Source organism: Canis aureus, chromosome 22 (assembly GCF_053574225.1).
Source record: "Canis aureus isolate CA01 chromosome 22, VMU_Caureus_v.1.0, whole genome shotgun sequence".
NCBI lineage: Eukaryota > Metazoa > Chordata > Mammalia > Carnivora > Canidae > Canis > Canis aureus.
In genome coordinates, this window is record NC_135632.1 from 7284109 (window position 1) to 7307679 (window position 23571).

Genomic DNA, 23571 nt, shown 5'->3' on the forward strand with positions numbered 1-23571 from the left:
TTTCTTCTTTTAACAAAAGAACATTTTCATTCTCTTAACAAAAGAAGGCACTCACTTTAATGAAGAACCTCACTTTTCTTCCATTAAAAAAAAAGTGATGATGGGGATCCCTGGGTGGCTCAGCGGTTTGGCGCCTGCCTTTGGCCCAGGGCGAGGTCCTGGAGTCCTGGGATCGAGTCCCGCGTCGGGCTCCCTGCATGGAGCCTGTTTCTCCCTCTGCCTGTCTCTGCCTCTCTCTCTCCTCTCTCTCGCTCTCTATGTCTATCATGAATAAATAAATAAAATATTTAAAAAAAATAAAAAATAAAAAAAGTGATGAATCAATGCATTTGTAATAGGGTTTGAAATTTCATTTTAGAAGAGAGGTTTTGGAACATCTTAAACAAATATGTACTTTCATGTGATTCTTTTCCCATTAGATTCAAAGCACTTAAAAACAATTTCTTATCAACTTTCCGTGGATATCCCAGAAAAAGAGCTAACTACTGACAGTCTACTTGATTTCCTAGTAGAAGATAGAAACATTTCCATTGATTGCTGTGATGCTAGAATAGCATGTGGAAAGGTAATTCTCTTGTAATTTTTTATTTGTGACTCTTTAAAGTCAGTTTTACCTAAAATTGTAAAAGCTGTCATAATGAATATAACAGGCTGGCTACATAACACATTTAACTCTTTGTCAGGAAGAAATGGTACAGACTTGGCTTTTTAACTAGACTTTACTAGTCTCTACTAGACTTTATAACAATGCTTTTACATACATTTTCTAATAGGGGGTTATTCTGGTTAAAGCCTTTTTATTTTAAAATGTGATCATTATACATTAAGGAACATTTGGAACCCTTAAAACACTAGAAAGAGGGGGAGAAAAATCACCAAAAGGCTCAAGCACTTCCCAAAAGTCATTGTTAATATGTCAATATTTTCTAGATCCACACCACCCGATAAGGTAGCAACTACTACATATGGCTATCTAAATTTAAAATGACTACAATTAAATACAATTTAAAATGTAATTCTTGGGACACCTGGGTGGCTCAGTGATTGAGCATATGCCTTTGGCTCAGAGATCCCCAGATCATGGATGGAGTCCTGCATCGGATTTCATATGGGGAGCCTGCTTCTCCCTCTACCTGTGTCTCTGCCCCTCTCCCTCTCTCTCTCTCTCTCTCTCTCTCTCTCTCTGTGTCTCTCATGAATAAATAAATCTTTAAAAAAATAAAAAATAAAATGTAATTCTTCAGTCACACTAGTCACACATTTCGAGTGCTAAGTAGCTATGTGTGATGAATGGCTACCATGTTGTGGTGCAGATACAGAACATTTTCACGGTCACCAAAAGTTCTATCAGACGGCACTGTTCCAGACTTTTCACACGTTTTTTTTTGGTTAACATACTTGTAATTATATTACATATGTAATTTTTATCTTTTTAAAATTTATTATAAAAATATCTCTAATATACAGCTTACATTGACAGCATTTTAATCTATGTGCTTTTTTACATAGTTTATCTAACCATTCCCCTGTTATTGGACATATAGGTTAACAGGTTTTTTGTTATGCTAAATAACATTGCTTTGAACATATTTATGTATAAATGTATTTTTATATATTTCTTCAGGATAGATTTCTAGAAATTAAATTATGGAGACCAGATTTGTTTCTCTTGGGTGATATAGAATTTAAGGGGTGACAGTGAACTGAGGTACCCCACAGAATCAAATCCAAGTCATATCTGAAGGAAAGTTATCTGTCTGGCCCTCAAATTTCTCCTACAGATTACCCTTCAGGTTCAGTTACTAGCACACAGTGAAAACTAATTAAGAACACAAGGAAGCGTGACACCACAATTCAAACCCCAGAGGAGTAATATCTCATTTTAAAAAGACCTGCAGGGATCCCTGGGTGGCGCAGCGGTTTGGCGCCTGCCTTTGGCCCAGGGCGCGATCCTGGAGACCCGGGATCGAATCCCACGTCGGGCTCCCGGTGCATGGAGCCTGCTTCTCCCTCTGCCTGTGTCTCTGCCTCTCTCTCTCTCTCTCTGTGACTATCATAAATAAATAAAAAAAAATTTAAAAAAAAATAAAAAAAATAAAAAAAAATAAAAAATAAAAAGACCTGCAAAGACTTTGGAAATTGAAGTAAACTATGCTTATGAAAATAAAATATCATCCTGAAGACATATAGAAGGAACAGAAAACTATAGTGTCATAATCGTTTTAAAAGAAAAAATGGAACTTATAGAAATGAAAAATATAACAGTTGAAGTTAAAAACTTAAAAGAGGACAGTTAGACACAGGTTAGGCCCAACTAAAGAGAGAACTAATGACATGGAAGAAAAAGGTAAAAAAAAAAAATTATAAAATTCTCCATGGGAACAAAAATAAAAATATAGAATATGATATGAAAATGATGTGTTTAAAACATATTTATTCAAAATACCAAAAGGAGAGGAGAAAGATAATGAGGCGAAGGCAGTATTTGAAGAGGTAATGGATAATTTTATAGAACTGATAAATGTCAATAGCCCACAGATTTAAGAAGCCCAATGAATCCCAATCAAGATGAAATAAAGAAAAAAGAATCTTAGATTTGTCAGAAAAAAACTTTAGGACACAAAGGGAAAACAAAAATCTTAAAAGCAGCAGAGAACAAAAATTCTGTTTGTATTTAAAGAAGAGTTACAGGGACACCCGGGTGACTCAGTGGTTGAGCAGCTCCCTTCCTCTCAAGGCATGATCATGGAGTCCTGGGATCGAGTCCCACATCAGTCTCCCTGCATGGAGCCTGCTTCTCTGCCTGTGTCTCTGCCTCTCTCTCTCTTTCTCTCTCTCTCTCTCTCTCTCATGAATAAATAAATAAAACCTTTTAAAAAAATAAAATAAAGAAGAGTTATGTCAGATGACCTCCCAATAGCAACAATGGAAGCCAGAAGACAGTGGAATGTCTTTAGTGGGCTTAAAGAAAATAGTAGTCACTCAAGAAGTCTATAACCAGTTAAAATATTTTTTTCAAGAAAATGTGCCCAAAAAGGACATTGTCTAGTAGTATCAAAGATAACTTGTCACTAGTAGCCCTTCACTAAAGGAAATTCTAAAGAATACTTTGTGTTATTGGATGGTCTGAGATTCAAGAAAGATGAAGAGAAAAAGTGGTACATAGACTTTCTTTTTTCACATTGATTTAGAAAAATTCTTTAAACATTTAGGATATAAGCCCTTTGTATGCCATATTGCCACAAATGCTTCTCCCTTCTTGGCTTGTCTTTCACAATTTTAATTGTGATTTATCAAATCCTTCGTGGGTACTGCTTTTTTTTCATTGGTTGGGAAATCCTTCCCTGACCTGAGGTAATAAAGCTATTATCCTATGTTAAAGAAATCTCTGTAGTTCTGCATTTCACATTTGAGTCCTTAATCCACTTGGAATTGATGTTTACATTTAATGTGAGATAGTGGTTCTAATTTCATTTAAAAATATGGAGGGCACCTGGCTGGCTCAGGTGGTTAAATGTCTGCCTTCAGCTCAGGTCATGATCCCAGGGTCCTGGGATTGAGCCCTGCCTTGGGCTCCCTGCTCAGTGGGGAGCCTCTTCTCCCTCTCCCCCTCCCCCCCATTCATGCTTGCTCTATCTCAAATAAATAAAATCTCTCTCTCTCTCTCTCTCTCTCTCTCTCTCTCTATATATATATATATATATATATATATATATATATATATATTGTATTCAGCATCACGTATTGAAAAGATTTTCCTTCCTCCATTACCATGCAATGGCACTGCTGTCCTACATCAGATGTTTATGACTGCATGAGTCTAATTCTGGTCTCTTTATTCTGTACCACAGAATTCTTTATCCTACCCCAACACTACATTGTCTTAATAATACATTTGGTAATAGATCTTAATATCTGGTAGAGCATATTCCTCTCTCTCAGGCTTCTTTAAGAATGTCTTGCCTTTCCTAAGTTCTTGATATTTCCTGTAAATTTTAGAGTCAACTTGTCGGGACCTCCCTTACTTCAACACACATAAATAATACAATCTTGTTAATATTTGAATTGCAGTTGCATTGGATCTACAAATCAATTTGGGAAGAATGTCATTTTTAAAATACTTAATCTTCCAAAACATGAAGATTAGGCTGAATTTATTAAATGGGTTGTTCAAATATTCTATTATTACTTTTTTTCTGGCCTAATAATCCTTGTAATTTTTGAGAGAGGTAGGCTAAAATATCCCATTATGATTATGGAATTTAAAATTTTCCCTTTCAGGGACGCCTGGGTGGCTCAGTGGATGAGCATCTGCCTTTGGCTCAGGGTGTGATCCTGGAGTCCTGGATCGAGTCCCACATCGGGCTCCCTGCATGGAGTCTGCTTCTCCCTCTGTCCATGCCCCTGCCTCTCTCTCTCTCTGTCTCTCATGAATAAATAAATAAAATCTTTTAAAAACAAATAAATAAAATAAAATTTTCCCTTTCATTTTGTGAAATTTTGCTTTATATATATTGAACCTATCTTAATATGGGAAGAATATTTTATAATGTTATATCTTCCTGGGAGATTAAAACTTTTATCATTATGAAGTAATCTTTATCTCTAGTAATACTCTTTGGTATTTTCTTAGATCATTTTTATTTATAATCCTTTTGTGTCTTTATATTTTAGATGTGTCTCTTGTAAACAATATATGGTTGGTAGGCGGGAGCAGCTGAGTGGCTTAGTCGGTTAATCGGTTAATCATCTGTCTTCAGCTCAAGTCATGATCCCAGGATCCTGGGATCAAGCCCCCACATTGGTTTCCCTGCTCAGCAGGGAGCCTGCTTCTCCCTCTCCCATTCCTCCTGCTTGTCTGCTTGTGCACTCTTGCTCTGTCAACTAAATAAATAAAATCATATATATATATATGATATATAGAGAATCATATATATATATGATTGGAATTTTTCCTTTAAAAAAAGAGCTAATCTGACATTCTTTGTCTATTAACTGGAGTACTTAGTCTATTTATATATAATTACTGACATGCCTTGGTATTTTCTATTTGTTCTCTGTTATGCATTTTTCTTTTCCTTTATCCTTTCTTGTCTTTTGGGGGAGTGGGATACTTAAAATATATCATTCTATTTTTTGTACTACCTCTACAAGTTTGGAAGTTATACTCTCTGCTTCTGTTATTTTTCTGCTTACTCTAGAAATTTCAGCAAGTAATCTTAATTTATCCGAGTCTGAAGTTAAGCTATAATATTTGCCCTTCTCTCAGATATTATACCCAGAGGTGGAATTGCTGAATTCTAAGATATGCTTGTCTTTCACATTACTAGACAAAGCCAAAATGATTTCCAAATTGTTGGACCAAATTGCATAGATCCACTAGAGGCAAACAATAGTGACTGTTGTTCTGCATCCTTTCCAATAGTCAGTACTATCACTTTGCCAGTATGATAGGTGTGTACTGTTCTCTAGTTGTGGTTTTAATTCTCCTTTCCCAGGTTACTAATGATGTTGAGCACCTTTTCGTGTTTATTGACCATTTGAGATTTCTCCTTTGAGAAGTGCTCATGGGTTTTTTGGGCCCGTTTTTCTCAAATGGTCATAATATCCAAGAGGAACTAGGTATCAGCATACATGCATAAGAATGTTCACAATATCACTATTTACAATAGTCAAAAACTGGGAATGACCCAAATCTCCATTAAATAAGTAATGATAAATTCATACCATAAAGTACTATACACAAATGAAAGTCAGAGGACCACAGCTACACACTGGAACATGCATGAAACTTACAAACATAAAGTTGACAGAAAGAAACAAAATATTAAAAATATATGATGTATGTTTACTTATATAAAATTCAAAAGGAGAAAAATTAAAGGTATATTCAGAAATTATAAAAGTGCGAAGAAACTACTATGAAATCACACTAGTGGCTGTGTCTAGGAAAGAAAGGTATCAACTTTGAGATAGACACACAGAGGGTCTCCTAGAGTATCAGCATTGTTCTAGTTTTTGACCTGGATGGCTACACCAATGAGTATTCACTTTATAATTGCTCATTAACAAAATAGTCTTTTGGGGGAGTGGGATACTCCCCCAACATACATAAAATAGTATGTTTTAGCACTTTTCTGAATATATTTCATATTTCACAATTTTTTAAATGAAAAAAAAATGTGTTATCTTCAAAATAAATGGCAACATTTACATGACTATTCAGGTGGTTTCATGGTTTAGCCCTAGAAACTTTTTTTTTTTTCTTTAAGGTTTTATTTATTTGTTCATGAGAGACACAGAGAGGGAGGCAGAGACACAGGCAGGAGGAGAAGCAGGCTCCCTGCAGGGAGCCTGATGTGGGACTCAATCCCAGGACCCCAGGATCATGCCCTGAGTCAAAGGCAGACACTCAACCACTGAACTACTCAGGTGTCCCTGCCCTAGAAATTCTTGAATCTATCTTACTATAATTCAAGATTAGGAATATATAGAATCTTTAGTTCATTAGAAAATATTATTTGGCACAAATTTATTTCCTTATTGAGTATTACATATAAAATAGTTAAACTTGGAGACATAAAAAGGATTAGCTCCCTGTAGATCTTTCTTCATCTTCTCATATGCCTGTAGTGTTTTGCTCAAATAACTTTAAGAACAACCTCGAAGAGACCCAGATGCTACAACTTATATTTGAGTTTAAAGTCAGTCTATTGAACTATAATTTATATACGGTAGAATTCACCTTTTTTAGATGTATAGCTCTATGAAATTCGGCAGTTATGTAACCACTACTATCATCAGCATATAGAACATTTCCATTGTGCTAGGGCTGGTATTTAGTCTTCTGTTTTGTTTCTATACTAATATGTGACTAAGGTAAAAAATTTTTTAAACCCTTTCAAATAGAAACGTAATGTTAGATTCCTGCCTGAAATTTTTATCAAGTAATCTGCAGGGTTAGGAACAATCTTTAGTGATTCCTAAGAATTGTTCCCTGTCACTGTTGCAGGGACAAAAATTTAAATTAATAAATGGTTTATATCACTGTTAGCAAGCAAAGATTTACTGTTATTATCATAATGCTTTGTATCTGGAACAATTAATGGTTAAGTGTCCTTTCATTTTCTCTGGTGTCTATATAGATGATGAAGAATGAGCTCTTAGAGAAGCACTACAAACATGGGAGCAAGTTTCTGACTTCATTTCCGGATGGAACAACGCAAATATTGTATCCTTTCAACAAGTTTTCATTAGCTTTATTTCTTCAGAACAGATGAAGAAAAAAATATATGGAAAACTATAAAAGAAAAAATAGATATTACCCCAAATCCTACCACCCAGAGAAAAGCTGTTAACATCTTTTTTATAGATCTTTTCTTACTTTTTTCTATAAGCATATGTATATGATTCTTTATTTTTTCATTATTTTTTTAATAAACATTCTTTTTTAATAATTTTTTATTTTTAAAGATTTTATTTATTTACTCATGAGAGACACAGAGAGAAGGGGTGGGGGTCACAGACACAGGCAGAGGGAGAGGCAAGCTCCATGCAGGGAGCCTGACGTGGGACTCGATCCTGGGTTTCCAGGATCACACCCTGGGCTGAAGGCGGCGTTAAACCGCTGAGCCACCCCGGCTGCCCATATATATGATTCTTTAAAAATCAATTTTTCAACTCTTTATTGCCCTTTTTGTATAATACTATATAATAATGTTATGATGTATATGTAATAATATATGCATATTATATATGCAACAAAGAAATACACCAACATTGGAGCATCTGGGTGGCTCAGTTGGTTAAGCCTCTGCATTCAGCTCAGGTCATGATCTCAGGGTCCTGTAATCAAGCCCCAGCATCTGGCTCCCTGCTCAGCAGGGAGTCTGCTTCTCCCTCTTCTTCTGCTGCTTCCTCTGCTTGTGGTACTAGCTCTCTCTTTCTCTCTCTCTCTGTCAAATAAATAAATAAAATCTTTAAAAGAAGGATAGGATAGGATAGGATAGGAAAGGAAAGGAAAGGAAAGGAAAGGAAAGGAAAGGAAAGGAAAGGAAAGGAAAGGAAAGGAAAGGAAAAAGAAGGAAGAAAGAAAGAAAACCATTTTTATAACCATATGTACTATATAATTTACATACTATATAATTCATTTGACCTATCCACAAAGGTGGTTTCACAACGTTTTGCTATTATGTAGCACAGCTAAATGAACAGCTTTGTGCAGATTTCACTGCATACTTAGTTCCTTGAATCCATGGAACATGCATGTCACAGGGTAGAAATTGTGGGTAAGAAATTACAGACATTTTAAACTTTTGATAAATTTTATCCCCCTGAAAATGTGTACCAATTTACACATCCACGAGCAGCACATTATTTTTTAATACAAAAATCCGATACCCACTTTATGGAGCACTAAGTTATTCATCACTTGAACTTCCGCCTGATGGCCAGGCCATTTGCTATTTTGACATAAAGGACATTTACTACCTCAAGGAAAGTAAAAAACAAACAGAACTATGAAATGAGGAGAGCTTTTTGGTGAATGAAGGCCCCACGTTTATAGGAGAAAGTCATGTTTAGTTACAGTTTCCTAAAAGTTTAGTCAAACCAATAATCAGCCAGGAAAATGACTTTCATGGCCTAGGAAGTATAATGAAGATTTCATTCCCTAGGCCCTGTGAGAAAAAATGTAGGTTTTGTTTTAATTATATCAATAAATTTTATATAACTCCTCCCATTTTTTTATTACTAGTTATCATTTATGCCCTGGCTTTAATTCTTAATTCTCTTGAAGGCCATGGCTGCTTTTCAAAATGATTCAGTCAGTCTTGTGTTTACTTCACCTCTAGGCTTCCAATCAGCTTAGACAGGACTGCAGTAAATTATCCTCAGTAGACTTTATTCTTTTTGATGCTATTGTAAATGGAATTATTTTTTTAATATATTTTTTTAAATTTTTATTTATTTATGATAGTCAGAGAGAGAGAGAGAGAGAGAGAGAGAGAGAGGCAGAGACACAACACAGGCAGAGGGAGAAGCAGGCTCCATGCACCGGGAGCCCGACGTGGGATTTGATCCAGGGTCTCCAGGATCACGCCCTGGGCCAAAGGCAGGCGCTAAACCGCTGCGCCACCCAGGGATCCCATGGAATTATTTTCTTAACTACATTTTCAGAATGTTCACTGCCAGTATACAGAAATATAATTTATTTTTATATATTGGTCTTTTTAAATATATTTACATATATGTTTATATATAGTTTCTATATTTCTTATATATTTTTAAACATTTTTATATATTGGTAGCCTGCATCCCTCCTGAACTTGTTAGTTTTAATATGTTGTTTTGTGGATTCCTTAGGATTTTCTTTATATAAGAGCATGTCACCTGCAAATAGAGATAGTTTCACATCTTTCCTTTCCAATCTGAATGCTTTTCATTTCCTTTTCTTTCAGAAAATTTCCCTGGTTAGATCTTTAAATGCAATGAATAGAAGCGGGGAAAGTGGACATTTTTGTTTGGTTCCTGATCTTAGAGGGAAATCACTCAGTCTTTCATCAATAAATATGATGTCAGCTGTGGGTTTTTGTTAGACACTATCAGGTTGAAGAGTTTCCCTTTTATTCCTAGTTCATTGAGTTATCATGAAAAGGTACTGGATTTTGCCAAATGCTTTTTCTGTGTATATTGAGATGATCTTTTTTTTTCTCTCTTTATTCTATCAGTGTAATATGCTTCACTGATTGATTTTTAGGTGTTAAGCCAACCCTGCATTCCTGGGTAAACTCCACTTTGGGTCATAGTATATAATCCTTTTAAATGTTGCTAGATTCCATTTGCTAGTATTTTGTTGAGGATTTTTGTGTCTTATAAACATATTTTGATCTCATGAAAAGCATGAAATCCTTTTTGTAGTAATAGTAGCTCCCATACCTGAATGGTTTCAAAGGCTCTCTCATAAACTGAATTTATTCCCAGCATAGTCAAGGACCATTAGAACAGCTCAAATGACCTTATCTGATCTCAGCTACCCATCTGGAAACCTAGCCATCATCCGAGTGCCCAACAAAATCAGTGGTTTCACTTGTATAGTCCAAGAAGACATGCCCACTGACCCTGCAATCTTGGCATTGCTAGATTCTTCTGGCAGAAGTTCCTGCTATCATCCCAATGGAAATGTCTGGTAGGTTTCTAAGTTTCTTTTACTGCCATTTGGGACGGGGGTGGTGGTGGTGGTGGTGGTGGTGGTGTGTGTGTGTGAAATTTTATTTTTCTTTTGTTTTTTCCAACTTTATTGAGATATAATTGACATATATCATTGTGCAAGTTAAAGGCATAAAATGTGTTGATTTGATACACTTGCATATTGTAAAATGATTATCACATTGCATTAGCTAACACCTCCCCACCATGTCACATAATTACCACTTCCTTTTTGTCTTGAGAACATTTAAGATATACTCTCAGCAACTTTCAAATATATATATAGTATTAGCAAGAATCTTTATGCATCACATTAAATCCCTAGAATTTATTCATCTTATAACTGCAAGTGTTCTTCTTCCTTTCAAATGATCAAATGGCTTTAAGAATTATTTAAGTTGGGCATCCCGGGTGCCTCAGCAGTTTAGCACCGCCTTCAGCCCAGGGCCTGATCCTGGAGACCCGGGATCTAGTCCCACGTCAGGCTCCCTGCATGGAACCTGCTTCTCCCTCTGCCTCTCTCTCTCTCTCTCTCTCTCTCTCTCTGTCTCTCATGAATAAACAAAATCTTAAAAAAAAAAAGAATTATTTAAGTTAGTGCTCTTTAGATAGTAATATTCAACTCAGTGAAAGTTTTATTTATGTCACTCCATACCTTCTCCATGGAAAAATCCCAGGCAACTATGTAAAACAAAGCTCATCATATTCTTCCCATAAATAATAAGAAAATATGAACATATAATTTCAATATTAGAAAAAAGAGGCTTTAAATAAATTACATGGTCACCCCAGGGCTTTGGGATAGAAACCCAAATGGTCTCTCTAGAGCCTGCCTGATAATGTTATACTGCCTCAGCTATGGAAATAATCTATAATGGATAGCTGCTACACCGTGTTGTTATAGTTGTGTGTGTGTTATTATCATTTGAGCTATATCCGTAACTATTCCTCTATTCCTATAGCCATAACCAACAATAACATACAAACAGAATCTCTAGAGATCCTGATCTCATTTTGATCTGTGAGCTTATCTACTCTGACTTCATATTATTTGATTTAACCCGAGAAAGTGAAATTTGGGCTCTAACTTCAAATGCAGTTCCAACTTTTCAAGCTCTTCAGAAAGAGATACTCTCCCATTAAATTCTCTACAGGAATAACAATCTCATCTTGAGAAACTCTGTCCATGATTGACAAAGTCTGGACATTCTGCCCATACTTGAGAGAGTTAGGACGTTTGTGTTTTTTTGGTCTAAAGCAGTAGTAGTCAGTCCGTTACCCCCATGTGAACCGGAGAATTTCAACTTATCCTCCAGAATTCAATAGCAGTTCTGTATCACATTCGTTGGAGCAGTGTATTAATTGTCCCCAGATATTCATTAGTTTCTAGGACTTCACCCTTGTCTGGGAAGTCCTCTGCCCCACTAGCTGAATTCCTGGCCCTCTGATGTGACTTCTGCATACTCTTATTGCCCTTTCTAGCTGCCTCTTGGATAGCAAGCCCATCTCCCCTGCTGGACCAACGTTCTTTGCAGGCACTCTCCGAATCTTTGCCACTACAAGCATGTATCTGTGCATGGTATAGACTCAAAGATTATGCTTATTTTTTTTTAATTTTTTATTTATTTATGATAGTCACACACAGAGAGAGAGAGAGAGAGGCAGAGACACAGGCAGAGGGAGGAGCAGGCTCCATGCACCGGGAGCCCGATGTGGGATTCGATCCCGGGTCTCCAGGATCACGCCCTGGGCCAAAGACAGGCGCCAAACCGCTGCGCCACCCAGGGATCCCAAGATTATGCTTATTAAATAAGGAGTGACCTAGATCATTTTAGCCAGGTATTATTTTCATCCACATTTCAAGATGAAAGAAACCCTCCTCCTCTCACGTATGACAAAATAATCACCTAAATTTCCCATGTGTACTTTTGTTATTAGATCACTGCCAGTAATCAATGGTGGGGAAATAAGATATTAGTTCTCTCCCTCTGGGGCACCTCGTGGCCAATTTGTCTAGTTTTAAAAAAAATAATTTGTTATCAAATGCAGTCAACTTTCTAAATACCCACATTTGCACCTCTTCCCACTCCTCAAGAAAGGGAGGGCAATCCAAGTTGGAAGAAGGTGAGAGAGCACAAGGAGGAGATAACTAGAATGGTCATCACTTGTGTCACTGAAGCTCAGATTGTGCTGGGCTTCGTATGTATGTGATGTAGTAAAATGTGGCATCACCTAAGCGAAGAGACAGGGAAGGCTCAATTTGTCTAAGCTCCACCTTGCCCTCCATCACAAGGCACTGAGCCATTTCAGAGATGTTCCCTGAGCCTCTCTTGCCCATACCCCACCCTGACTAGAGCCCTTCTAGGACTCCTGGCTCCCAGTTGTGCTGGGTGCTGTTGGAACATGGTTGTCCTGTACTGAGGCTGATTAGAGCTTCTCCAGGACTTACACCCACTGGTCTTCATTTCCTCCTGGGGAAAAATCTAAGCACTGGTCCCCCCTCTTCGGGCACAGTCTGCTCTCCTCTCCTGCTCTCCAAAAACTTCCCTGCTCCCCCTTCATTCTTCCCAGCACACAGTTTTCCAGGCTCCTTTACCATCCTGGGTTCCATCTTTTGGACCCAGTTTGGTTCAGCGGTGGGTCTTGAATTGGATCCATTATGTTTTTTTTTTTTTTTGGATCCATTATGTTAAACTAGTATAAAATTCACAGTATTGCCACTCCCAAGGTCACCTATGGAATAGTTTGCGCTATTCATACGCAACTGGCTAGCATGAACCGTTGCTTCCCTTGGCTAGCAAGTGACAGGGCTAATTTCAAGGTTGAATTATGATGTTACTTTTATGATGGTAATTTTTAATTTCCTTTCTGCCCAGGGTATACATCAATATCTTGGGAGGTCAGTATTCAGATCAAGCTGGCAACAGATTAAGGGCTTGGAATTGGTCCAGTTCTGTTGCTTCCTCACCCTTTGTTTCATTTAAACCTGTCTTTCTGGCCTTGAACCATTACATTGGAGTTCGCATCTTAGAACAAGACAAGATTTCAGTCACTTTTCTAGCAATGGGCCAACAGGCAAGAATCAGTGTTGGGACCAAAGTGAAGGTAGGTGCATTTTTGAAAATAGTTAAAGTCATTTGGAATAATAAGAGTAAATGACTCTGGTCAGTGTTGTTACTGACAGATTAGCCTTGTGTGTAATGTACCATCCACGAAAAGTTTCAGAATTCAAACAAACAAACAAAAAAACACACACAGTGAAGATGTCATGTGGAATTGAGGCAAACCGTCGTTGTTTATTCTTCAGAAATTCCTTTTAGTTCAGATTTGGATCTAACTAAAATTTACTATTTACTTGGTGACCAAGTAGGCTACTTTGGGGGTTTGATTTTAGGATTTTGTATTGTGTTTTTCCTCTGCCCTATAGCAGAAAGGCCTGGACTGAGTCAGGAGACCTGGGTTCTAACTATGTTCAAGACCAAGCATAAGTCCCACCTCCTCACAGATGCTTCCCAAACCTCCTAGCCCTTTGCCCAATCAGGGTCCATCATGGTCTTCCCTGGGGTGTCCATGAACTCACCTCTGTCCCCACGCCTGCTGCTGGACCATGCTGCCCTACTTGCCTTTATGCCTGCCTTTCCTCCTGGACAGTGAGCTCCAGAAGGACAAAATCTCTGCCTTTCTGATTCCTCTGGCCCACCCAGGGTATGTCCTAGAGTACACTCTCAGTGACTGGCAATGGTTAAGAACATGGCCTTCAGGTTACAGGGACGTAGTTTCTTTGCCACTTAGCTAAGTGGGTGAACTTGAACTTCAGTTCCCTCATCTATAAGATGGGGATAATGATTCCTAGCAAACAGGTTGTTGTGAAGATTCACTGAGAATGCAAAGTGCTTAGCATGGTGCTTGCTACTAAGTACTCAGTAAATGATAGCTCCACATATAGTTTGCCAGTTACATCTCAACAATGTTGAAATATATATATTGATATAGAAATAGATATAAATAAAGGCCCATGTAGCATATCTAGTGTGTGGCTCCAAACAAGTCCCTTAAACACTGAGGCCAATTGTTTTCATCAATCATTGAAGGAAGAGATTGCTCCAGATTTCAAAGGTGTTGTCCATCTCAAAAAACTCTACACTTTTAAGGTAATTGGAAATATGACCTCAATATTTAGCACAAGCAGGAATAATATCTCATAAAGACCAAATAAGGGACACCTGGGTGGCTCAGTGATTTGGCGCCTGCCTTGGGCCCAGGGCATGGTCCTGGAGTCCCAGGATCGAGTCCTGCATCAGGCTCCCTGCAGGGAGCCTGCTTCTCTCTCTGCCTGTGTCTCTGCCTCTCTCTCTCTCTGTGTGTGTCTCTCATGAATAAATAAATAAAATCTTAAAATAAATAAGTAAATAAAAGGGACACTTCAGAGTCCGCCAACAGAGAGTGAGGGTCTGCAATGTGCTCAGTGCTATTCCAGCCAATCTCATTCTCGGTCAGCCTGGCTACTGCAGTCAGCTGCTCAGGCTCTAGACAAGCTTCTTTATTTGTTAGGAATTTATAAGCTAGGCTTCCTTTGGTACATTACATTCATGGTAAATACATTCTTACCAAAAATATAAAAAATGTTCTCCCTCTCCCCATCTCCCTCCTTAGAAACAAATTTTAATCAGAAAGATAGCCATTTTGATGCAAAAAAAAGAAGGAATTTGATGTTAAGTTTTTCTAGGGCAGCCTGCTTGGCTCAGCAGTTTAGCGGCACCTTCAGCCCAGGGTGTGATCCTAGAGTCCCGGGATCGAGTTCCGCGTCAGGCTCCCTGCACGGACCCTACTTCTCCCTCTGCCTGTGTCTCTGCCTGTGTCTCTGCCTCTCTCTCTATGTCTTTCATGAATAAATAAATAAAATCTTTAAAAAAAAAAGTTTTTTTTTATTTCTCACTGTCCTCATGATCACCCTTTCTTTAGGTTTTTAAAAAATTACAAAAAGTGACATACATGTTCAATACCTTCTCATATTTGAAGATTCAAATAATAGAGAGAGTAAAAAATAGAGATTCCTCTTTCATCCTTTCATCTATTCTAACCTCTTTCTCAAAGGCAATCACAACCCAAAATTTGGTGTGTATTTCTCTTTTCAGTGTATTTATAAATTATTGACACACATCTTTTTTAAAATAAACATTGGATGGTATTGCTTGTATTGTTGGGAGGATTCTATTTGTTTTTGTTTTCCACTTAAGGATTATTAAAGGTTTTTCCTCATCCACATTTCCAAGAATATTCGCCTATTAGATTTTTAATTGCTCCATAACATTTCATATGCACTATAGTTAATTTATGCTACACAGAGTGGCCTCCGAGTGGCACTGGCCAGTTATCCACTTCCCCCTCCTGGAAGCATTTCTTGCCTTGCTTCCAGGACACTGTTCTCCCTTGATTTTCCTTCCACCTCAGCGACTGTTTCTTCTCATTTTTCTTTGCTGACTCTTTCTACCTCCCCATTTTTTTTTATTTTTTAATTTTTATTTATTTATGATAGTCACAGAGAGAGAGAGAGAGAGAGAGAGGCAGAGACACAGGCAGAGGGAGAAGCAGGCTCCATGCACCGGGAGCCCGACGTGGGATTTGATCCCGGGTCTCCAGGATCGCGCCCTGGGCCAAAGGCAGGCGCCAAACCACTGCGCCACTCAGGGATCCCACCTCCCCATTTTCTAAATATTGAGGGGCTCCAGGCCTCCTGTGGGGGCTCATGCTCATCTCCCTCGGTGAATCACTCCCTAGGGGGGGTCTCATGGAGTCTCCTGTCTTTAAATACCTCCTACAATGTTGATAACCCTTTCATTTTATCTCCCATGAATTTTCACCTGTACATCTCAGATTCCAATCCTGCACATCCGTTTGGGAGATAAAAGTTTAGCAAAATTACCTCTGAGAGCCTGCTCCACCCTCAGTCTTCACTTCAGACAAAGACAACTGCATTCTTTCAGTAGCTCGGGCCACTTTGGAGCAGTCCTCCCCCTCTCGGTGTCACAGCCTCACATCTGTTCCCTGCCAGTCCTCCAAGCCTCACCTCATATATGCCTGATCTCAACCCTTCTCACATCCTCTGATACCACCCCTCCTGTCTGCCTTGTGGGCCTGGCCCATCTCTTGTTTATATCATTACAGTCGCTTCTAATGAGACTCCCTGCTTCTGGTCTTTTGAGCCTGCTGATCAAAATCTTTCCTATTTCCTAGAACCATTATTGATTCATTCCCTTAAAATATTTTCTGTCATTTTATGGAATTTGGGATTGAAGGGAAGGTAAAAATGCCAGTCCATTCTTTGTGATTCATCCATCTGATACCCGCCCCCCCCCCATGCCCGCTCTGCTACACACACACCTACCTTCTGATGCAGGGAGAGTTGAAACTGCTGTGTGTTCTTATGTCTCTTGCAGGTAAGTGGTTACTCTCTTTGCATTTAGCTCAGCCCACTGAGGCCAAACACACCCCTCCTAGGCTGGTCCTTCATCTGCATATGGGAAACACAGGCAAGAGTGTCCTGAGAGATCCATTCCCCTTCTTGCAGTTGCAAGGAAACATCAGCCTAAATCACCAAAGGCTGTGAGGAAGGGGAAGAGCAGAGGCCGAGGGAGGGTCATGGAGAGGTCAGTGCGGAAGGCGTCCTGGAGGTAGGGGCACATTTTAGAAGGGAAGGAGTTTTAGCCATCCCGGTCTCTCCTGAACACTCAACTCTGGTGCTACCTTCTGTGAGGAAGGCTGTCCACTCGGTGCCTTCATAGCCTCTAGGCCAGCCCTGACCAAGCTCTCCCCACTGGGCAGCTCCCAGGGGAGGGACTGTGTTTGCTGCATCTTGGTGCCCCCCAGTATATGCTGGTAAATGACTTGAATATATTGTAAGCATTTGAAAGTATCCAAATTCTATGTGACCAGCCTGCTCCCACCTCCCACCTTCCACAGGTGGTCTCTGAGCTTCCCTTCTCTTTCTCTTTGCTGAAAAGCTACCTAACCCTGAGGAGATTCCAGTTCTCCGATACCTGAATGAGGATGACCTGCTGCTACTGGCCAATTTAATCAAGATTCGACGCCTGTTTCATAAACTTGAAGGATGTGCAAATTTCCCCTCCAGCCAGGTTTGGGAAAAATTAAAGCAACCTTCCTACCTTTCCTCACTTTCTCTAAAACTAATTGCCCTTTGTCACAATTCCGGTGTAAGGAAAGACACCGTGAAAACAATATCAGCTATAATAAATGAAAACACTTAACAAATGATGGGGCCTTCATGTGTTTTGTTATTTTGGGAGGGGGTGTGAGGGATTTAGAGAAAAGTGTAATGACCAAGGAAATACCAAGAAATATGCTTTCTTAATACACTCGCAGTCAGAAAACTAAACAACTCACTTCTGGGACTCTTTGCATTTAGCTCACCCCACTGAGGCCAATGAGCAAATCAGCACAAGTGTCCATTATCAGAGTTCTAGCAGGAAAACAGCAGAGGGGATTAGATAATCAGATAAAGCTTTCACCTTTTAAAACCATCTTTACTTTAAAAATTATGATTACATGTAATATAGAAATTGATGTTGCCTCTTTAAAAATGTATTAAAAGTAAAAATGTTTCCAAGTGAAAAAATATATCTATATCTATTAATCTATTAGGGTCATATTTCAAGGCAGTTTTATTTACTTAACAGTTTGGCTTGTTAAAAGTGACAATAAGGGTATGTCTTATCATTTTGAAAATCTATATAGATGAAAAGCGGATTCGGGTGTGCCATAGATTTTATATATTAATGTCTGCTTTTCCATATGTCTGTTTTAGGTAATCTCAGTTCTGAATAATCCACTCTGTTAATTCATGCATTGTTGTTTTTTCCCCCCACAATAACAAGTTCTTCAAAAAAAAATTAAGTGCATACATATATGCACTTTAATATAACTGGTAAGTAAAGAGAGTATAACTCTTTGCTCTAGATAGTGTTGGCAGCAAAGCCCTGCTGGTATCAAGATGTCAAAAACACATCCAGTGTATTAGCCTATGCAAACATTTTAAGGTGTATGAGCCAAATATTTTAAACTACATTTCATTGGTGGCCTTTGCTGCTAACAAAAGTAATACTAACTCATTGCGGAAAATGTAGGAGATTACAGAAAAGTATAAAATATAAAGATTTTAAAAGTACTCATAACCCCCACCACCAGGGAGCTAGCCATCTTTAATTGTGCTCTGTTTCTTTCTAGTCTCTTATCTGTATTTGTGTATGGATATGTTTTTGAAAAAGAATTTTTTTCCAAGCAGGGAAATAAGTCATTGCCAACACGAATTTTGAAAACTAGGAAGAAAACTAAATTTCTACTTCCTAAAGAGACTCATAGAAAATTAAGCTCTATTAAGTAGAAAGTTACCAAATAAGCCAAATAAATGCCCATTATTTCTCAGTAAAGAAATAAATACCTTCTGGAACTGTTAGTGTTCCATTTTTGCTGGTAAATTTACTACCAGTTTATAAAAAAAGAATGAATAAGTAAAGCAAAATCGTTTAGAGTCTAAGGTTTAACGGAGGTACTAAATAAAATTGATAACATTTGGGATGCCAATCACATATTCGGAGGCAAATGCTATACTTTAATAATAATTTTTTTAAAAACACAGAAATGCACTGTGCTTTTCCCCAGCTATGTTAGATAATACACAAAGGATGACTTAAAAATGTTTTTTACCTCAGGGGTGCCTGGGTGGCTCAGTTGGTTAAGGGTCTGCCTTCAGCTCAGGTCATGATCTCTGGGTCCTGGGATGGAACCCCACATCAAGCTCCCTGCTCAGTGGGGAGTTTGCTTCTCCCTCTCCCTCTGCTGCTCAAGCTCTCTCTCTCTTTCTCTCTCTCTCTCTCAAATAATAAAATCTTAAGGAAAAAAACATTTTTTTTACTTCAAACTAAGTAATTTATTATGATCATTCTATTGTTTCATTTTCCTATGAGACAACAAATATTACATATGTATATATTTTGGGCTCTACCTTATTCCAGAAACAATGCAAGGAATCTTTTAGGAATATACTCAATAGAGAAGAATAAAATAATTTTAAAGCATGTAAATATGATTGAGGCAATATGAAATGAGTTATATTGTTTCAAAAACACCCCCCCCCCCCCCCGCTTTCTTGCTAAACTTGGAACAAGAACATCTATAATGAAAAGATAACTCTCCTCAAGTTACACATTTCCTTGGAGGGAATGTCTTTCAGGTATTACACTTGATCTTAGCTAAAAGGCTGAGAAGCGATGGGGAGTGTCTTATCAGTTTTTCCCCTATGACACAGAGTGAGATCCAGGAATTAGGAATACCCTGATTGGAGCCAAACTGGTGAATCAAAAGCAGGTGATAAAAAGACTATGTGTGTGTCCACAGCCAGCAAGAGAACCACTGAAGTTTCTCTGTTATGCCTTGTGGTGGCCCAGCGGTAGACAATGCACAGAGGAGCCCAGGTGTGCAACAACGCTGCTCTTCGCACCCACTGTCTACTACTGCTCTACAGGGCTAGCACTGGGAAATGAAAATGATAGTGTAACATCCACCCAGATTCTTTCAGAGATGATACTCTCCATTGAGTCATTTTCTGAATATCCCAGACACTCCCTCTGTGTGAAATTATTAAGCAAGGTGACAACACAATGGGACAATAATCAGCCTCTTGCTCCCTTGTTCATGTGAAAACATATAAACACCTGACATATGTTGAATGAATGAACAAACTGAAATCTCTACCAGGGACAGACACGGGCATGAAGTGGAATTCCGGGTGCGTTACCTCCAGCCATGCTTCATGTTGTGGTTGGAGGTCAGATTAACAGTGCCCCATGCAAAGTCTAGTTCTTACCTCAACTGTTTGTGGAGAACCTGGTTTTTTTTTTTTTTTTTTTGAGAACCTGGTTTTCTCTGGAGCTGAGTTGCTACCGCTTACAAATTTCTGTCAGACACAGCTGATACTCTCTGCATAAATCAAATGTATTAATAAGCCAGATTTTTATTCCAGGTCTAGAATTCACCCCATCTGCTTAATACACATTTATTAAAGGACTACTTTGTGCCAAGCACTGGTGATACAAAGCTTACAATCATAGTTCCCTCTCCTCAGGGAGAAAGAGACCATGACAAAACAATAGGTGAGTGCAGTGATTAGAAGTAGGACAGGAAGTACCCAAAAGAGACCACCTGTCCCAGCCCAGGAGCTAGGTGTCATGAGGGGTGGAGGGCACAAAGGTGAGCAAATCAACTGATCCATCTCAGAATAATCATGGTATTGTCTCCCAGAAGCAACAAGTAATCCTTCAGTAAAATCAGCTGGATGCAGGAATCACAGGTGACTCAATGGTGCCCACAAAGTCACCGCTGCCCGCTGCCCAGACAATGAGTAAATGAATATACACTCAGCACCTTGAGGAGTCTTCCACACCACCAGTTAGTAAGAAAGGGGCAGAGATGAGTCAGGGAAACCTCGTCCTTTACCAAACATTTATGGAAGCCACAATAACCTCCAGAAAGATGGAGAGAGAAGAGTGGGAGTCATCTGTTCTGGGCATTGTGTGTAGAGGGGAATGGCCTGACTTCAGTCCAAAGAGAATGGTTCAACTGTGGGTAGAGTCAATGGGTGAGATCTTGGGACATTTCAGAGGGAAATAGGTAGCACTGGACAGGGTGTCTGTATAGGATTCTATCAAGCTCTTTTACATTCATCCTCATCTCTACATTACTGGTCAGCAGAATGCTGGGACAGTAAATGTGGGAGAAGCGATAGGAAGGGGTAACAAGTTACCAAGTGGAGAAGGCATCGAGGTGTACATTCGCTCACTCAATAAAAAATTGGCACATGTCAGGCGTTGTATGTGACCCTCATAGGATTTACATTCCAGTGAGCGAAACAAAGTAAATCATTTCAAATTGCAATTAACACAATGAAAAAAAAAAACAAACACCCAGTAATGTAAATGAGAGCTATGGGGTAAGCAGGAAGATAGGGATCCCTGGGTGGCGCAGCGGTTTGGCGCCTGCCTTTGGCCCAGGGCGCGATCCTGGAGACCCGGGATCGAATCCCACGTCGGGCTCCCGGTGCATGGAGCCTGCTTCCCCCTCTGCCTATGTCTCTGCCTCTCTCTCTCTCTCTCTCTCTCTCTGTGACTATCATAAATAAATAAAAAATAAAAAATAAAAAAAAAAAAAAAAAGGAAGATAAATAGCAAGACTAGTTGATATTTTGTAGTCAGAGAAGGTCTCTCCGATGGGGCTGCTATACAATGGTCAAGAAGAAACCAGTAATGCAATGAGCTGGGAGGAGAGTGTTCTAGGCAGAGACAACATCCAGTTCTGGGGTGGGAATGAGTTTGCATGTTCTAGTAATAGAAGGAAGGCCACCCTAAGTGAGGTGAGGCTGGAGAAGCTGGCCAGGTAAGAGGAAGCCAGGTAAGGCAGTGCTGTGTGTGTCATGGTAAGGAATTTGGATTTTATTCCACAGACATTTGTCCTTTTCCTTAAAGGGCTTCAATTTCCAGTCTGCGGAGTTGATCCAACCACTCGCACCTCTTCTGTGCGAGTCACCGCGCACTTCTTCTCTGTTCCATCCAGTAATGACAGCTGAGAGAGCAAGGATGAAAAGCTATGGGAATGCTCAAATACCTTTGGAGAAAATGTAAATTGTCAGCATCACTTTGGACAGCGATCTACACTCTCTAGGAAAGATGAGGATGTGTACACCCAATACATGGAAGTTTCAACCCTACACAGATACATCCCAGAGAAAAACACATTTACAAAAGAGACAAAAACAAGCTTGGGCACTGCAGCATTGTTTGTAATAGCAAAACAAATTTTCCATCGACAGAAGAACAGGTAAATCGTGGGATATTATGGACTGTTTGTGTTCCTCCAAAACGCACAGGTTGAAATCTAATCCCCAAAGTGGTGGTATCTGGAGGTGGGGTCTTTAGGAGATTATTAGGTCATAAAGACAGAGCCCTTTAGAATGGGAATAGTACCCTGATAAGAAGAACCCAGAGTCAACTCATGCTCTTTTCTCCATGTAAGGATAAAAGGAGAAATCAATCTGTAGCCAAGAGGAAGGTTTTCACCAGAACCCAAACATACCCTACACCCTGATCACAGACTTTGGGCTTCCAGAACTTTGAGAAATACATTCATGTTGTTTATAAGCTCCCAAGTCTGTGGTGTTTTGTTTCAGCAATCCAAACTAAGACGTGGAATTCCACACAGTGGAATTTCATACAACAGTGAAAATGAATGAACTAGAACTATCTGAATCAATATAAACAACCCTCCAAAACAGTCTCACTTTGAAGGAAAAAAAAAGAGGGAAGAGGAATACCTTTAATATTATTCTATTTATATGAAGTCTTAAAACATGCAAAACCATCCCACCTATTATTTAGCTAGACACATCTATGTAGAAAAAGCATAAATAAAGGCGTGGGTGGCTCAGGTCAGGGCGTGGTCCCAGGGTTCTGGGATCAAGTCCCATAGTGGACTCCCTGCGGGGAGCCTGCTTCTCCCTCTGCCTGTGTCTCTCCCTCTCTCTCTGTGTCTCTCATGAATAAATAAATAAAATCAAGAAAGAAGAAAGAGAAAGAAAGAAAGAAAGAAAGAAAGAAAGAAAGAAAGAAAGAAAGAAAGAAAGAAAGAAGAACAACAAGAAGAAGAAGGAAGGAAGGAAGGAAGGAGAAAGAAAGAAAGAGAAGAAAGAAAGAGAAAGAAAGAAAAAGAAAGAAAGAGAAAGAAGAAAGAAAGAGAAGAAAGAAAGAAAGAAAGAAAGAAGAAAGAAAGAGAAGAAAGAAAGAAAGAGAAGAAAGAAAGAAAGAAAGAAAGAAAGAAAGAAAGAAAGAAAGAAAGAAAGAAAGAAAAAGAAAGACAGGCATACGAATGATACATGTCAGGTTTCAGGCTGGTGCTCACCACTGGAGGCATATGTGATGGGGAGAGCTATGCAGGAGCGTTGATTATCTCTCTAGCAAAGTGTTAAGTTCATGGGCTTTCATTAATTACTCTTTATATATAGTTAATATCCAAAATTGGGATCCCTGGGTGGCACAGCGGTTTAGCGCCTGCCTTTGGCCCAGGGCGCGATCCTGGAGACCCAGGATCGAATCCTACGTCGGGCTCCTGGTGCATGGAGCCTGCTTCTCCCTCTGCCTATGTCTCTGCCTCTCTCTCTCTCTCTCTGTGTGACTATCATAAATAAAAAAAGAAAAAAATATATCCAAAATTAGTCTTTTTTCTTTTTTAAAAGGCTAGCCAGAAATAAGTGAACAAACATAGAAGACATTTGAAGCAATTTTTTAGGAGAAGCAACAGTTC

General features: G+C 39.0%; 1 protein-coding gene and 1 long non-coding RNA gene across 5 annotated transcripts in view; one reads left to right on the plus strand and one right to left on the minus strand.

Annotated features, from left to right (window-relative positions):
* Nucleotides 1-17478, plus strand: part of ERICH6 (glutamate rich 6) — a 32087-nt gene extending 14609 nt beyond the window's left edge. For all 3 annotated transcript variants that reach the window (XM_077864707.1, XM_077864705.1, XM_077864704.1), the window contains 5 exons: nt 420-565; nt 7146-7231; nt 10031-10186; nt 13083-13311; nt 17208-17478. In XM_077864707.1, coding sequence (XP_077720833.1) covers nt 420-565; nt 7146-7231; nt 10031-10186; nt 13083-13311; nt 17208-17471 — 881 coding nt within the window. In that variant the 3' untranslated portion in view covers nt 17472-17478. The remainder of the gene's footprint in view (nt 1-419; nt 566-7145; nt 7232-10030; nt 10187-13082; nt 13312-17207) is intronic.
* The window catches only part of LOC144293706 (uncharacterized), a 33532-nt gene extending 12315 nt beyond the window's left edge, over nt 1-21217 (minus strand). Inside the window, exon 1 of one of the 2 annotated variants that reach the window (XR_013360941.1) lies at nt 16588-21217. This is a non-coding gene — a long non-coding RNA (uncharacterized LOC144293706). Of the gene's footprint in view, nt 1-55; nt 236-16587 lie in introns of those variants that run through there. The other variant, XR_013360942.1, reaches the window with a different exon arrangement.
* Between the last annotated feature and the right edge of the window lie 2354 nt (nt 21218-23571).